The sequence below is a fragment of the Anas acuta genome, chromosome 17 (genome assembly GCF_963932015.1).
Source record: "Anas acuta chromosome 17, bAnaAcu1.1, whole genome shotgun sequence".
NCBI classification, from domain to species: domain Eukaryota; kingdom Metazoa; phylum Chordata; class Aves; order Anseriformes; family Anatidae; genus Anas; species Anas acuta.
This window is the reverse complement of record NC_088995.1, coordinates 1,552,371-1,570,095: the sequence shown is the minus strand read 5'-3', so window position 1 is coordinate 1,570,095 and position 17,725 is coordinate 1,552,371. Positions and strand designations below refer to the sequence as shown.

At 46.8% G+C, this 17,725-nt stretch overlaps 1 protein-coding gene across 2 annotated transcripts; it reads right to left on the bottom strand.

Moving 5' to 3' along the window:
* Positions 1 to 812: 812 nt before the first annotated feature.
* FOXN4 (forkhead box N4) lies at positions 813 to 17,698 on the bottom strand. Of its 2 annotated transcripts, none has more exons than XM_068653636.1 (10): positions 17,234 to 17,698; positions 16,756 to 16,841; positions 6,812 to 6,975; positions 5,821 to 5,936; positions 5,624 to 5,740; positions 5,349 to 5,476; positions 4,857 to 4,953; positions 4,564 to 4,771; positions 3,179 to 3,562; positions 813 to 2,685 (listed from the first exon to the last, which is right to left on the bottom strand). In XM_068653636.1, exons 2-10 carry the CDS (start codon positions 16,836 to 16,838, stop codon positions 2,432 to 2,434), a joined length of 1,551 nt encoding a protein of 516 aa, XP_068509737.1. In that variant the 5' UTR covers positions 16,839 to 16,841; positions 17,234 to 17,698; the 3' UTR covers positions 813 to 2,431. The 2 variants fall into 2 exon arrangements, with proteins under 2 accessions (XP_068509737.1, XP_068509738.1); XM_068653637.1 differs by having other exon boundaries at positions 5,624 to 5,737; positions 17,234 to 17,697.
* Positions 17,699 to 17,725: the final 27 nt, after the last annotated feature.

Genomic DNA, 17,725 nt, shown 5'->3' with positions numbered 1-17,725 from the left:
GGCGGTGTTGGACACCCCCTTGGCCATTCTGGGGGCTGTGGGGGGAGTTCTCCTTGTCCTTGGGTCGGGGTGGAAAGGGTGTGAGGAGATGTCTTCTGGTGTGAAAGTGTCACTGTGCTTTGTCAGGGGGAGGTGGGGGGTGATGCTCGCCGCGTGGGAGGCGGGCAGAAACACGCAGCCAAACCAGTGGCAATAAAACGAGCACTGCCCTCAAGGAGGTTTTCCTGAGCTCTTTGATTTTGTCATTGTATGAACAGGGAGGGTCTGAGAATGGGATGGCGGCTGCTGCTCTATGGTAGCAGCCTCCTTCCCTGGAGCACAGGAGCTGTTTTGGTGCTGAGCAGCTCTTGGAAGAAGAATTCATGCAGTAAGTACCTGTAAACCCTTCTGGAGGCTTTGAGCCAGGGAAAACCCTTAACATGGATGTAGCATTATGTCTGTAAAGATAAGGAAGCCTGAGGAAAGGTGCTTTTTTCAGAAAAAAGCCCTTCCATTTGCAGGTGATCGCTACAAATGCTTAGTAAATGGATAATATTATGTAGTGGTGGCATGGAAACACACATCTTAGACCTAAGAGAAGGGTCTGCTTCTCAGCACGCTTGGACAGGGTGGCTGGAGTCAAACATTTCTGATCTGCAAGCTGTGTGTGATTATTTCCTGGCCGGGTTGGTTTTCTGGTAGCAGCTGCCTGGGATCAGTGGTCGGTGCTGAGCTGCAGCGCGCCACCTGCTTGGCACCAGATTAATTGAGATGCAGCACACCTAGAATGACCCGGGCTTAATGCTAAGAAATAATATTTATTTTTTTAAAAAATGAAGACATTGTAGATGAAACCAGTCACAGCAAATGATCATTAATCACATTTTTGTTCTTGAACAATAAATTACGATTTGGACCATCGTGCCCGTTTGGAAGGGGCTGCCGTGGCTGTGTGCACTTGGAAGACGCGGCCACACAACGCTTCCTGGCCCCTGAGCCTCACCACCACGATTTTCAGCACAAGGAACCCGCTCTGGGGCTGCTGCAGCCTCCCGGGGGGACCTGTGAAGAAGTTTGGGTCTGTGGTGGGTGTTTAGTACCTGGACATCGGCTGGAGAGGCTTTCTGCCTTGGGCCAGCCCCAGCCACGTGCATGACACCTGGAAGCTCCATTAACAAACAGGAACAGACAAAACCCGAGATATAAATATTATTCATGGTCACAGAGGTATAAGTAGACTAAATGCTACATTTCAACTTACAGTTCTCTTTTTTTTTTTTTTAACTGTTTCATCAATTATTATTTTTTTTTGCAGTGTGTGTTACCAAGTATCCAGCAGAGCTTGTAAATCTAAAAATCTAAATTAGAATCAGTTTTACTTGGATTCATCAGAACAGGAAGACGATTCTGAATTGGTATGGAACAGTTACAATATTTGGTCTCTGATTTTTTTTAAAAAAACATGAGTTTCACAGTATCAAAAGTGCTTATTTAAAAGAAATGTAGTGTAACAAACAGCGATTAAAATTTATGCATTTTTGAATATGAATAATTTAGTTGATGTAAAACAGGTTACTGCAGCATTTTAAAAAATTGAACAGTGCTCAGTTTACATAATTTCTTTTCATAACAATAAATATAAATAAATTTACAAATAGTAATACTGCCTAGCACGAGAATAGACAGAAACACGATACACAGTACTACAAAGAAATCTAGTTTTTTTAAAAAATCCTAAAAATAGGCATAATTCCTAAAAACTTCTAGCCAGTGATCAGTTTCATAATTCAGTAGTACCAATTCCTTCATGGGTAAGGACTTTGTTTTTAACCCTAGATATAACAGTTGTCTGCTATAGATTTGCTTTTTCATTATTTTTTTTGCTCCTTTTTGCTATCTCATAACAATAAATTAGCAATAGTCATGTCAAAATAGTTGTAGAGGTGCAAGTGTCTCCAGAGACTGCATGTGAGCTTTGTTCGATGGCAACAGTCTTTTGGCAATCGAAGAAAAAAGGTGAATGTGGAACGAGATCAACTCTTCTAGACTTCATCGTGGTGCTGAGCAGCCCGTTGGCTTGCGCTGGCTGCTGTGTGTGTGACGACATCAACGTCCAGGTCACAGTGCCAGGTAAATGCATTTTCCTTAACTGGGCTTGTCTTTAGCTCAGCTGCATTCTAGTAAAAGTTCCTCCTGATTGATGTTTTCCAAGTCCTTAAGAGCTCTCCAGTCCTGCAACACGACCGTCCATGCCCCTTCCTCGCTCCTGGCATGGATGAAAAGCTCCACAGCCACCAGCTCGAGTTATTTTGGCATCACACGCTGCGTCCCAGTAAATAGCCAACACCTTCCACGTGTCTGTAGGAGGAGCTGTTTTATTGCTTTCGGGTCAGGTCTTAAGGGGTGGGAGAAACTGGCCCCCGAGTTAGAGGTCCGTGGAATGGTGCAAAACTTAGAGCAGAGCGATGGGCTTGTTGCCTTGGGGGTTCATGTACTGAGCTGCTGCTGCCACGTTGTCCAGGGCCGTGTAGGTGGTGTAAAGACCCGTGACCTGCAAGTCTGAGAAGGAGTGGTCGCTGCCGCTGGATGCAGGGGTGAGGCCGGGAGTGCCTAGGTCACAGTCTGAGAGGTGCAGCGGGGAGTTGCTGAAGGCACCCAGGGTGTCGAGGCTGAAGCTGTCGTCTTTCATTTCCTCCCATATGTTACCTGTAAGAGATTAAATTCCAGTCACAGCAACACATCCACCCTGCCCAGGCACTGTGCAGGGGGTCAGTCCTTAACTAAAGGGTTTTACGTGCTGCTTAGAAACAGCACAGCTTGCAGACGGTGCCAGCTGTAGTGCAAAAGCACTGAGAGGCTCTTCCAGCAGCAGGTTGGACCTTTCTGGGCAGCATTTATCTACCACGTGCTAACCAGAAACTTAGGGACTGTGCTAAGCATCTCTATATACCAAAGTTGTTCTCCTTTTACAAATGGGCAAAACCACAGCACAGGTAAAGTTGTGATTTCCCAGGGGCAGAGAGATGGGGTGTCCCAGGTCGTTAGCCTGGCACGCCTGCTTACATCTACCGCAGTGCACAAGTTTTTATCTCAGTTAATCCCACCCCAGTGCAGCTGGCTGAAGCCCCGCTTCTGTATTTAGCAACTCCATAATTGTATAAATCCTGCCCTCTGCTCCCCCACATTCCCTTTCCTGTACCGTGTAACGCAAAATCCATAATGCTTGGGTCCAGGGCATCCACCTCTGTGTTCATGTCCGCGCTCATGGTCAGGAAGTCGGGAGGTGGGCGGCCCAGGGGGTGGTGGGGAAGGGGGCTGGGGCTCATGTCAGGCAGAGCGTGGAGAGGAGGCGTTTGGGCAGGTGCCGGCGAGTCCGGGGCGATGCGAGCCTGGGTCTGGATCTGGTGATGCAGGGGGATGGACTGCAGCGAGAGCGTCATGATGGGCTGGGGCTGCAGCTGGGAGATGGAGATCCGGCCCTGGGCTGCTGCCAGGTGGGGCAGGGTGGAGACCTCGCCCTCCGCCTGTTTGCCGGGCCGCCTGCAGTTCTCCGGTCTGTCAGTGATCAGCTTGTCCAGCTCCTCTGCACATGCAGTACCCGTTCCCAAGGAAGAAAAGAGTGAGTTTAACCCCGTTGTTCAAGCAGGGCCCTGTCAAAGCATTTCGCTTGTGAGCACAGCCACAGACTTTTGCCGTGAAGCTGAGAAGGCAAACAGTGTAATTGTGTGAGAAGCAGCACAGGAGGCAATCTTTGTGCAAAGGGTAAAGAAATGCCATCTACTTCCCTACCCTTAACCCTTACCCTAGTCAAATTCCATGGTAACCCCTAACAGAGCTGAAGAAATGATCACATGAGATTTACACAGAGCAACCAAGCTGCTGCTGATGGCAGCTGACCTGCAGTTGCAGAACTCCGCATCCTCAGGACGTCTCCTGCTTCCAGGGACGCTGAACTCTTTGGTTTGGGGTAAGATTCATCTGAGAGCCTCCTGACCGTTTCAGCGGCACTTTTGTTTTTAAGCAAAGGAAAATGCTACTCATCATTGACTGCATATTACAGAGTTTACAGCAAAAAACTCCAGTTGATTTTGCCAGTATTGAACTCCTGAAAGCTTCAAAAACTTGTCTTTATAAGTAAGAATGAGAAGGTCTTACTAAAGAGTTTTGCAGAGTAACAGTTAAAACCTGCCACTATAGATACTGATGCTGGAGGCAGCATAGCTCCTCAGAAGGTCTTGGATGTGCTAGATAGATTAGCACAGGGGAAAAAGATAACCTCGAACCTGGGGACTGATTTATGCTGAGTGCCTCCAGCCATGACCGTCAGTTCAGTCACCTCCAGCTGCAGCAGCGCTGCCCTGCCACGCAGCCTCGTGCCAGCAGCAGTGACTTGACTCAGTGCAGAGCACAGGGGGTGTCTCCGCTGTGCAGGTTTGAGGAGGAGGCTGTTGTAAGGCTGGAGTTCTGCGCCAGCCAGCTCTGTGCCACAGAACTAATTTCTTAAGATGCACGTATTCCTGGACAAACAGACATTTTTAACCCTCGCCTCTCTTATAAGTAATTAAAGTGTAGTATAATCCCTACCTGGGTTAGCCATGCTCCTGTGAATGGCAGCTAAGTCCTTCCGCTTCCACTTCTGCATCTCCTCTTCCATCTTGTCAATCTTGGCAGGGTTGAGAGCCCACAGGCACCCTTTGCGAGAGGTGCCGCTCATCTTGTTCTCCACCTTCTCAAAGCACTTATTGAGGGACAGGTTGTGGCGCACAGAATTCTTCCAGCCATCGGGGGCTGTCTGAAAGATGCAGGAAGGTGTTAGAGAACTAAGTTATGAACAATATTTGTGATGTTCTACCCCCACCTTGCAGGTGTACGCATACCTTGAAGTAGGGGAAGTGCTCCTTCATGAAGCTGTAGATCTCGCTCACGGGGAGACTGCCGGTTTTGCTGTTCTTCAGCGCCATTGCAATCAAGCAACTAGAGGAGAGAGAAACACTTAGCAGCAGGCTGCATACACGTAGCCATCCCATCACACCTGCTCCTGGTCTAGCAACCTCAGACACCTGGCTGGTCATGGGATTCCTGTGGTGCTCTGCTTGCCCAGCACCTATAGCCAGGGAGTTTTCAGAAGTCACCCTGTGATCCTGCAGATTTTACTCCTCTGTGCTATTTTTCCACCTTTATGCTGGTTGTCCAGCTGCTCATTTGTTCCTGCTACCCACCATGGGCAGTTTCCACAGAACTCTTGAGTGGATGATGGGAATTTTGTTCCCTTCAAAAGGCATCAAATATTCTCATGCTGTTGTGCTTACAGTATTTAAAAACACCTCAGTGAACACTGTGAGCAACGTGCCATGCTGTTACCCACTCACCTATACGAATAGATGGGCTTGGGGTAATGTTTCGGATGAAGTTCCTGGGCAGAGTGAGGAGCCAGGCGTGGCTGAGAATAATGTGTCTGGGTCCCATAGGGTGGGTTGTAGATTGCTGCTGGGTTGCACTACATGCAGAAGGAAAAAAAGGAAAATGTCAGGTGCAGAATGTCCACGGGTATGTAGGCTTAGGGATTTTCTTTCTCTTTTGAAGGAGTTCTAGAGATGATCTTGGAAGGTACTCTGAGACACAGATCACAAGGAAATAACAGTACCTGTGGTGTGTTCTGGGCCATAGCAAACACTTGCTGTGAATGAGGAGGAGGGAAGAGTTGTTGCTGTGTCTGTAAACCAGGAGATGGCTGCCCACCTACAGGGTACTGGCTCATCTGCTGAGATGAAGACAACAGACATGTCAGTCTTGAAATTACCAACATCTTTTCCTAAGAAGTGTTGCAAGGGTTGCTCTTACATTTGCTCCATGTGTTGAAATAAAATTCAAACCCAGGATTCCCTGTGGCAGGCTGGCCTGAACATGAATCATTGCTCCAGGTGCTCCTGAGGAGTGCATATTGCTTGCCACAGGACCTATTTTGGAGAAAGCAAACGCAATAACTGTTCACATGAAAGTACACGTCAGAAAAGAGAGCTGACATTTATTTTTAATAGATGCAGTTATCACAGCTAAGCTCTGGAGTGGATAATCACACCTCTCCATAGCTTTCCATCCCCAAAGAACCCTGAACATTTCACAAATTGCAAAGATGACTTCAGCTGCTTCTAAAACTTGTTATGCGGGGAATGAAAGATGACAGCTGTTTAAGAGTCCACAGCGGTGCTACAGACACAGTATCTTACTAAAGAAAAAAAGGAAAAAAAAAAAACACAAATTCAGCACTATTTGTACTCCAGATATATTTCTGCTCTAAAGGAAGCAGGATGATACACTGAGCTCTCTCAGCAGAATGCCTTAGGGAGCAAGAGTGTTTACCTACAGAAAGTTCACACCGAAAAGAAAGGCGTTCAGTGAACATATGCTGTAAGTCTGTATGAAGCAAACAGGTATGGGGTAAATAAGATGCTCTTAATTTTATCAATGTTGAAACAAACAAGAAAGATTAATTACCTAATTTCATGGCTGTTGAAAACCTCTGAAATGCAAGTCTTAAATACCTTGGCCCGAGTTCACACAAGGCAACAGCAGCTACACTGAGCAGAACAGTCAATCGGACCCTGAGATCGCTGTTGTGACTGCTAGGACTCTGCCTCTTCAAATGAAAGAAATCTATTAACGATATCCTCATTATCAGAAGACAACAGCCTCCAGTCTTCTGGCAGGAAGTGAAACGTAATGTACCTAAAACAAATCTACTCATGGGAGAGTTGGCATGTGTGGAGGAAAGTAAGAGGGGCAGGAGGCCGTGACATTTCGAGAGCGGTTGTTTAACCTCCTGACAGTTTACCTGTCTGTTGTAGCAATGCATTCTGAGCGCCAAGGCTAAAATCCATTCTTCCACTGGCCATCTGTTGTAAACGAGGAACATCAACAGATGTCAGCCACGACAAGGACTGCAAGTCACTGGGGAGGTCATCTTCGCTCAGCTGGGAGGGGTCAGAAGCTAAGAGCCTGTAAAATAGCGCGAAAGGTTAGAACAGAGCAGAGATGCTGTTAGTCTGTCCCTGGTAAAACAGGAGATGTCTGGGATGCCTGAGCTCATGAAGGTCAGCAGGGAAAACACATCAGGCTGGGATTCTGCTTGCAGAGTTCAGATGCGACCTTTTGTTTCACAGCTAGCCGGTCACCAGTGTCCTTAGCCCATAATCATGTGTTGCTTTGTACAATACAAAATGTTTTGATTAAGAAGCCTTCTCTTGCAGTATTTGGAGGGGAAGGAAGCATGAGAACCTGGAAGAGAAACTGCCTGGAAACAAAACCAAAGCTGATTCATTGTTTTCACATTTGTCAGAAGATTGCACGTGTATGGCCTTGATGGAGAAGAAACTTGTCAGGATTTTTAACCTGGCAAATTCGCATGAGCTTTGAAATCCGGTGAGCAGCCAGCCTCAGAAGAAGTTTCTGTGCTGAGATCTTCCAGAACCCGCTGCTGGCTTTAACTCCTGGAGAGAGCATTTCTCAGCCCCTGTACCCGTTGGTGGGGACAGACAGGCAGAGATCTGCTGCATAAACAAAATTACAGAATGAGCTGTTCATCTCTTCCATTTGGGCACATGAGGTTATTGATACATTACAAGGAACCATGAGGCATGTGAACCAATCTTTTAGGCAGTTTTTACATGCTAAATGATCTGAATGAAGAGCTACAGAGTGAGTAAACAAGACCATCCTGTCTGTCTTTAGCTGACAAAACTGAGGCAGAGCTGTGACAGACTGCTTTTGGTTTAAAGCTCTGCTCTGACACATTCTGCATGCTCCTTAACACCTGCCTTTGTTTTGCTTCTGATGGCATGTGTTGTACAAAACTGAAATAATGGGAGACATTCATAGTACTCACAAGCTTCTGTGTGGTCAAAACTCCAATTAAAGTCAACAAAAACTATCACGAATGAAAGGATAAATTGTTTTACTTCTGTTAAACTTTGTCTCAGCAGTCATGGCAATCTTGAGGAGTGCAGCAGCACTTAGGACATATCATTAGAGACCTAGGGCAAACCCAGCAGGATTCCTGTCCAAGAAGACACCTTTTTCATCCAGAAGAACAGTTTGGTTGGATGTAGTTGGTTTTGCTTTTGAAACAAAGCCTTTAAAGAGCACTCTTGTAGAAGTGTTAAAGCCAGCTGCATGGCACTAATGCATGTTTGCTGCCAAATAATGATGCAGAAGCCTTAAATAAATCTGGTCTCTTGCTGGAGCATCTCTTAGGTTTTGCATGGTTCCAAAGCAGCTTAACAGAGGGAGCCAGAGCTGTAGTGCCTGGCTGCCCAGGAGCTTTCAGCTCCTCTATTCAGGATTTCCAGAAACACGCATCAAACTTCCCCAAACTATTATCTAGTAGATCTTTGAAGCAGAATTTAATGTATTTGTTTGTAAAAAAGACTGTGAAAAGAAAAAGCAAAAGAAAAGACACTCATGAGCAGGAGCCAAAAGCCCAAATCCTGGCCAAAACATCTCCAAACTTCTCTCCCAGCCTACCCTGGCTTCTTTCTCTTACTGTAGTTATAGTGCAATAATTAGCATTGCCATGGTTACCCCTGTTCAGTTATTTTGTGAGGCCTGGGACTTAAATACATAAAAAGAATGTCAGGTGACCGCTCTGCTGGCCCAGACATTGGCTGGATTGGAAGAAAACAAGGGCATTAAATGATTTGAAAACTGGGCAGGCTCATGTCGTTTGCAACAGTTGGCCCCCTTCATTGTAAGCCGATAACCCATTGTGGAGCAACGACTGTTGCCCAGTGGCACGTGGCCTCGATTGTTTTTTTGGGATTCTTGCTTAATTGTTTTTTCCCCCCCCCTCTCCCTTCCCCCTCCGTTTTACCAACCCCACATTAATCTGGCCGGATGACAGCCGCCACGCAGCGCGCACACACCGCCATCTGGCACCCTGCTCCCCGCAGCCCGGGCAGCGAGCGCCGGGGTCAGCTGGGCGGCGCGGGTCAGCACCCACCGCACACGCCGCCTGTCAGCCCAGGGATCAGCCCTGCATGGGCTCCGCAGCAGCAGCAGCCGTCGTCTTTTCGGGGAGAAGAGGTCTCCCCACCTTGTTCTTGCAGCGGGGGCTCCGCACGCAGCTCCTGCGGGGCACTGGGCGCCGTCCTGGGGGCTTGTCCTGCTTTGGGCAGCATCGCTCCCTGGCCACGCTGCGTCCCATCCCATCCCTGCTCTGCCATTACCAGTGCAGACCAGGTGATTACAAGGAATTTTTAGGTCTATATCAGTCACCAAGCTCCTTTTTAAACACATATCAAGATGCAATAACATCTAGTAATAAGGCGAGGTGCACAAGCCAGCTCTTTTTTCCAAAACAACGATATTTTCTTCCCTTCCCCATGTTACTACAGCACAGCTCTTTGAAATCAATCTTACAGTCCTTTTACAGTCACCCCTGCTGCTCACGCACACAGAATAACTTACAGAACAACTGTCTTCACTGATCATGGGACTAAAGGTAAATTTAATCAGACTAAAATAAATATTTCACATTTAAGGACTATTCTCCTGGTTGTCCTCACAATGAATGCTGAAATTTCATACACCTTAACGAAGGTGAGGCTGCTTACAGCACACCCACTGCTGTCCAACAGAGGTGTTTAAATGCCCAGCTAAAAGCAGCTTATCCCAGTACGCAGGCTCAGTGTGCGTCCAGCTTTCAGGGAGAAACGCTGAGCTAACTGTCTCTGGAAGGAGAGTTGTGCACAGTAGTACCTAACATTTTAATCTCTTGGGGTTCAAACTGTCCGACCTGCAAAATGGGCTGTGCCAGGCCAGCTACAGATGGATAAATGCGGGCTGTGATTTCCTGATTCTGTTCCCCTCCACCATCCCTTTCATCTCGCATTTGAGGGTAAACTTCAGGAGTCAGAGATCGTGTCTTTAGATGGGTGTTCACAGCCCTGGCACAATGGGGCACTGTAGTAAAAGCAGCCATTTCCTTTCAAGGCATGTAAATGAGATAAATAGTGATACGCTGTAATTAATGCACACTGCCCAGAGTGTCCCCAGCTGCACATTCCCCAGGGCTGCCTGCTACACACACCGAGCTGTGCAGAAAGGCTCCCTCCATGCCAAACGTGTTGCAAACCCAGTGTTAGTTTTTAAAGGTGTGGTGAAATTATCAACTCCTTTTTTACCCCTCTCCTTGCAGATCTCTGCAGGAAAACCCTTCAGTTTCATTGTGTTTCTGTCCTAGAAAGGCCACCACATCTGTAAGACTCCACATGACGGTGAGGAGTCATGCTGCAGTACGTGATGCTGCAGTGCTCAGTGCTAACGTTTGTCTTTGCTGTCTGCTCTACCACACGTTGCCCAAAATATTTACCTATAGCCCTTGGCCAGCAGCCAGCCCACAGAAAGTTTACTTGAAACAGGAAAAGTGGCCGTTAAAATGAGTCCCCTTTCCAGACCTCCTTATGCTGAGCTCCAGAGTTTCCTGCCAGGAATCACTGAGAAATTGGAGTCCTGCACTGGATGCACACCTGACCAAGCTCACAAGAGCCTGTCAGCAGTGCAAAACCACTTGTTACACGTACCTAAGCTCAATTTCTTCCCCTCACATACACGTGTGCTGCTGGCACATCTGCTGTTTTGAATGGTTAACGTGGCACCGGCAGGAGACACCAACGGAGCACCCAGCTACAGGGAAAGATTCATTCCTGGCACCACCTTGCAGAAGCCTGCAGCATTAGAAAAGAATTGGGCTGTGTATTTGTACACCTGACCTTAGCATCTTTCCTCGTGTTGAGTTGTTCTAACGCAGCTGGAGATAATGAGCTGGGTGTAACGTGGTGGTCACCGCAGCCTGCTGTCAGTGTGAACTCCCCTCTTTCACGCTCACAGGCTCTGTTGTGCGAGGAACTCAGCGCTGGAGAGCACAGGAACCTTCAGCACTATTACAGAAAGTCCACCGAACATGCCTGCTGAGACTAAAGAAAAGCTTGGCAGTGACCAGCACACCCTAAAATATTTCATCTCCAGGTGGTTCAGCCAATAACGGGGCATTCCTTGTGATACGGCACGGGAAGCTACACGCTGCTGTGCACCCTGAACCTCCCACACTTCAGGGGGCTCTGCCTGCTCGGAGCACGCCCCTAAAAGATGCCAAGCACTCAAATTGGTTGATGTTGTAGGGTGACTCTAGTGCTACGGGCTCTCTCAATTGCATCTGTTCTAAATAAATTGAGACCAAATCATTGTGGCTGCACTTGGCATGTTCAGCTTCAAGCACAGTTTCAGGATGCCTCTCACTCAATAGACAATTTTTGTTACCATTTCTAGCACTCCTGAGCTTTTTGCTCATGCACAAGCAATGGAACTGTTCAACAAGTCGAAGCAATCAGGGTGATAGGTCCTTAATTAGCTGTTTGCAACAGTTCACCCAGTGAGTGACAACTGAACTGGAGAAGTCCTCAGAAAACCCATTCTGGAAGCAGTTATGAGAAACTGTTTGCTTTTGTCTGGGGTTACGCACGGTCCTTAGAACAAGCACAACAATTTCCCTTATGTAAAACAACACAAGGAAAATATTTATGTTTGTGACTATTTCTCACCATGGAGACAGCTGAACTCTCTTTTATTAAAGGAGTCAACTTCCCCGTCTCCTTCAGCTCCTCATCCCATCTGTCCTGCTCTTTCCCTCCACACACTCCTCCTCGCACTCTCCCCCTGTGCAGGTGTTTCCCTGCACGAGGTTCTGTTTTCCAGGCTCCACAACCATCTGCCTCCTTCCTCCCCGTTCCTGCACCAGCTCCTCACCTGCTCACAGCCAGCAGCTCGCACCACTGCTTTACTCTGCAGTTCCACCTTGCCTTTTGAAGTCACGCCACCCATCCAGTCCCAAATATCTAGCCTGCCTTTCTCCTCCCTGCCTTCAAGTTCTTATAGCAATTTCTGGATTTGCTGGAAACAAGAACAGAAATTAGGCAGCTTTCAGGGGACAGCCAGGACATCTCTCCTCAGCTACAACTCAGGATACTTTGGATTAGATGAACCAAAGCTAGCAAGGAAAAAGCAAATAACACAATTACCCCGTCAGGTGTTGCTGTTCTCCTTGCCTTACACCATGGTGCAGAAGAGAAGACGATTCTCCAAAAACCTCCCACAAAGACACTTACGCTCTAACAGATCCAGCTATACATGCTCTTGGAGACTTTTATACATCTCAGCTTGGGGTTTCCCAACACCCCGTTACATCATTTCAGTCTGGGATGAAGGGAAACTGAATTACGAGTGACCTGCACGATTTGCTTAAGCCTAAGAGGAAGTTAGGAGCAAAGTCAGCCCCGAACTCCCAGGCGCTCACTCCTTGCTCTGCTTTGCCCACACAATCATCCCTTCTTCCCATAGAGTGAGATTTGCCAAACGCAGCCTGTATCTTCATCTACTATCTGTTTTGTTTAAATAAAGTTAAAAAAAAAATCTGCTGTGACTAATGTCAAAATCAGTTTCTCCTGGTGCAAAAATGTGTTGAAGTATCTGACACTACTCGAATGTTTTCTGTAAAAATCAACTCTTGTCTACCAGGAAAGCTATTTTTTTTTCCTTTAACATTGCTTCAGCTGTGGTTTATTAGCACTGAACTGATTTAGAACACAGAATACACCATCCCGTGTTTTGCAGTGGTGCAAGAACCTGTCTCCCTTGCCTTAGTCACTGCTGTGGTCACCCAGCAACTCTGCTTTCCGTGCAGGGGAGGTTTTTGTCAATGGGTAAAATAAGAGCGATGTGCCCTGAGCACGGGAGCTTCCTCAGAGGAATGCTGAAAAGATACAGATTCCTTTTCTGCTTCCTTGTCTTGAGCTGGAGGTCAAGCACCTTTTGTGAGGTAACGCAGGAGCTTGGTTCTGGTTTCACTGGAAACAGAAGCCCATGGGATAGTGCCTGGATACAAACCAGTCCCTCCTAGTTCTGGCAGTAACTACAAGACAATCTGAGGAGCAAGGGCCACTATTTTTTTATTAATACTGATTAGCACATTTCAGGAACTGCATAGGAAACAGTTGAGCTAATCCACTTAAATCAATCCACAGCGGCCCGAGTTTGACTGATTCCTAGGAGGTTTCTCACATTTTTTGGAAGAATGAAGCAACTCCCGTGATGAAATTCCTCCGACACATCGAGTCATTATCTCACTCCCTGTCAGACACACATGGTGTCAAGGGAATGGACACTGACATTTTCTTCAGGAACAATTACGGTGTCGTTAGTTATGCATTTGCAACCTTTTGTCTGCAGAAATTTACTTCTTGCAAACTCCCAGCCGCCATCTACCCACAGGATTGACTGGCAGACATCCCAAACTGTAGCTCTCTCTCCCTAGTTCAAACCCAGATATGAGACTACCACTTAGGAGAGCTGAAACGTACCCGGCATCACATAAAGACTGTCCCCCTTTTTCACCCCTGCATGCAGTCACATCTGGAACATACGAAACCCAGGGGTTATGTGTGTATAATTAATTTATACACATGATAATTCAGGGCTTATGGGATTTGCTGCCAGTCTTAAGTAATTGCTGGATCAATAGCTGGAGAAAGTGACACCGTGACTGTTTGGGACAAGAACTGAAGAGCAGCTTAACCAAGAAAACCCTTTATCTTTTAAACATGACTTGATGATAAACTGCGGTAGTATAAAGTGATTATTACAGCAAAAAATAATCATCAGAATGCCTAATCAGCTAAATATAGAGCAATTTATTTAAGAACCAAAGGGACGATTAAAATGGGATGAAGGGGGATACAGTCCACTAACATGCTAAGTGCTTTATGGTGGAGTAATTGCCGATGACCAACCAAAAGGATTGCTACTCAGAACTTGATTCCAGTTTAACGTGAATAGAAAACGCATTACAAGGCCTTCAAGATACTACATAAGGCTTCTGTCAGTTGGAAGTATATCATAATACACAGCTACGATACAATGAAAGAATAAAACCACTGTCCTTACACAAAATGCTGAGCTGCTGGAGTTCAAGTCCACTTTAGCCAAGCCAAAAGTAAAGTGTTGTAAATCCGTTACTCTAACCTCACCTGCCTCACTGGGGCTTCTCATGCTAAAGATCTTCACAGTAAATCTGATTCTGCACTTGCATTCATTGCCATAGATCTTCTACTTCTCTTGCACCAATTAAACTAGACTGCATGAAGATAAACTGCAAATTTCAGGGAAAAAAAATACTGCAAGAAGACCACAACACTCATGAGCTGAATCTCAAGGACCAGCTCCAAACCCACTGAAGACCATGGGAGCTCTCCACTGCTTTGGTAGCTTTGAGTCAGCTCCTATAACACACACAGCTTTGTGCTGACACAACCACAAGTGCACCATTGCACTTGTACCCTGCTTATTGCTTTGATGTTGATATCAAAATATTTACACTAAAACATAATATTAGGCTTTTAATTATAATTAACAAAGTGTTAGTAAAGTGTTTAAAAACTCCAAGTGTCATTATTCCCTGCCTTTATTCCCTGAAATGTCACATGAAATCATTAGAAATGTTTGTCACCACTACAATTATGAAAACCATGATGGAAGCAGTATTTTCTTTGGGAAAATCTGCTGGTATCAAGTTTTGCTTTGCACTGATAGCCAGGCAGTGAAAGCTCCATAACAACATAGGACTTGGAGAAGCTATGAGATGGCCCTTTATCATTCCTATATAGAATATGATGTTTTATATCCCACAGCTGAATCCACAGAATAGATATTTACCTAAAATCATTTTATTATGGTGCAAAAAGTGCTTGGACTTTGTATAGAGTAGTACTGAGGATTAGGCTGCTATCTGCTACCTCAAATTTACTGTAGATGCTTTAGGTCCAGAGAATTCTAATGTCTGCTAAAATCATTTTTTTTCCTACTTTTTTAAAACAAGCAAACCCATAGTTTCAGGCTCTATGCATAAATGCAGGAAAACGTGTTGGCATTTACTGATTTGATCCCCTGCCCACATGCACAAGCGCTCTCTCCCTTTTCAGTGTTTCTTCCTGCAGCCTCCCAGGAAAGCCCGGTCTCCTCTAAGTCCAACTGCCCAATTGAAAGATTCCAAGTGAGACAGAAGAGTATTCTCAGCACAGCCCCAGCCTCCCACTCACTAATTGGAGGCCATTCCCATTTTGCGGAGCCTTGATGCTCCCCCATGGAGCACTCAGGACTGTGGGTTCCAGTCTTGGACTGTGGTGACAGCAGGAGAGTAAACAGAGCTGATAGAATTTGACAGGTCTATTCTTTTCTTAAAATCATTCAGTCTAAAAGATTTTCTTTTACATAATCCAAAGTGTTTTCTCATGAAGTAGGACAAATACTGCTCTGCATTTATGGTGCAGTTCAGATTTTATGCATTTTTATCAGAATTTGCCACTATTAAACGAGGTCAAATAATTCATTTTAGAACTGCAGTAAAGAAATCACAAATGGGTGGAAAACGTTAGAGAACTCTGATCGCTGAGTTCAAAATGCTTAACAGAGAATTAACAGTAGTTTTAAAAAGCAGCTGACCCTGATAAAAGGAGAAACTTTTACAGTTCCTTTGCTGGCAGTAAGATAAATTCAATCTTTCTCAGTAAAAAAAAGTGGTTTTGTTTTTCTGCAGCTATGAGTTAAAGAATAGCTCTCTCCGTACTCAGGGTCTTTGTTAAGGTGGTGAGTTCTTCAGGGCACCGGTACAGACTTACATGTAAGTACCCAGAAGCCTCTCTCATACACACCCGTCATTAAATACTGAATAATTTCTTTACAAATATTTACATAGCCAGCAAAATGCCTGTAGCAAACAGCGTTTTCGTAAACAGCAAAACAGAGTTCCACAAACCTTTTTTTTCCACAGTGGCTTCAGAGAGAATTACAAGTCACTTGTTGAGCTGCAAGAGGCTGCAGAGCAGTGTTTGCATTTTGAATAGAAAGAGGCTGTTAGAAGAATACCTGCGGCTGACCCCTCTTACGCACAGAAACGCGTGACAACACCCTCAGGCTGGGAGGAAGGTGATAGTCCATCACTCCTTATTTTAAAACAATAAAAAGGGTTTTGTTTTGTTTTTAACTGTGAGAACCAGATCACGTTCTGCTGTTACGTATTTCTTGGAACTTGCCATCATGTGACAAGATGTAACCTAGCTTAACCCAGCTATAATTCGTGCAGAACTGTCCTGTGACTTCTAACAACGCTTTTACATGATAAATGCATCAGTATTGGCATAGGCAAATTATCAGATGCTGCTGGCAAAACCAGATTTGTTCCCACTGATAGTAGCTGAACTCTGGCATAAGTCAGCTCTTTGAAGTACTACATAAGTACTTGTTTTAATGAAAAACTCTTCCAGCGTGTGCTGCATGTGATGTAGTCATTCAATGACTACTTCATAATAATGCAAAATGCAATCTGAAAGGGAACTTTTACATAATTAAGGAAGAATATCCTTGTCTGGCAAAGCTCTTAGAGTAGAGAGAGCTTACTAGAAGGTCAGCCCGAGGCTCTGAAGGTGTATTTATCAAAAATGGCTTAGCACCAAAACACTTTAAACAGAAATACTTGCAATAAGTAACGCATTATAAGCAGTCACCACCTTAGAAAGCCAATTTGGCGCAGAGAAGTAACGCAGCTAGCTTTTTTTGGACAGCAGGATTTCTACATGCTACATTTTGGTGCGGAAATCATGAAAACTGTTAATGAACCCTCAGCCAGCAGGCTCTGGCAGCGCAGTGCGTGCGGCCGGGTGGGTGAGACCTCACCTGTACTCCTGCGGAGGGTGGAGGCTCTGCCCTGCGTTCCTGACGCCTCCTGACATGATGCACGGGAGATCGCTCTCTATCATCTCCTTCGCAAAAGACAAGAAGAAAACAGAACGGGAGGGAAGCATTCACACGGTGGGGTAGCTATCCAGCACTTCAGCACCGGAGTTGGGGGGGGGGGAAAACAACAAAATCCCCACTCAGGCACCTGGGCTGAAGGGGAACGGAGCCTAAGGAGCCCCCCACCATCACCCACCGGTCGTTATTTGGGGCTTTGAGGGGCTTTGAGGGAGGGGGAGACCCCCCTCAGCCCCTGTGGGGCTTTCGGTGCCGCTTCAGCGCCGGGACCAGCCAAAAAAGGTGCCCTTTTTGGGGAGGTTTCGAGCTTTTCACCGCGCTGCCTCAGCCCCCCGGTGGGGGGGGGCACACACCGACAGGCCCCGCAGAGCTTTGGCCGCCCCCCACCGCCCCCACAAACCTGGCGGCCCTCGGGGGGGGCCCGGCGCGGCGGGGCGTCCCTCTGGCGACCCTCGAGGAGGAGGAGGAGGAGGAAGAAGAAGAAGAGGAGAGGAGGGGGGGGGCTCGGAATCTGCTGGTTGCCCTCAGCGGGGGCTCAGCCGGGCGCTTCGGGGCCCTCCGTGAGGGGAGGGGAGAGGTTGGAGGTGAAGCCCTCAGTGAGGCGAAGCCCCCCCCCGGCAGAGGAGGAAGGCTCGGGGGCTGGGGCCGCGGTGGTGGCTGTGGGGAGCGCGGAAGGCGGCGGGGCCGGGTCTGGCTCCTGCCCGTTTTTAAATTTCCCTCTCAGGAGCTGTCCAGCCTGGAGCATGCGCGGCCGGGGCCGCCCGCAGGGTCAGGGCCGGGGCAGGGCCGGCGGAGCTCGGCGTATCCCGGCAGCGCTGCAAAACCCCCCCCTCTTCAATTAACCCCCCCTCCTTTCTCTTTTTCTCCACAGACCTGGCTGTGATTAACGCTA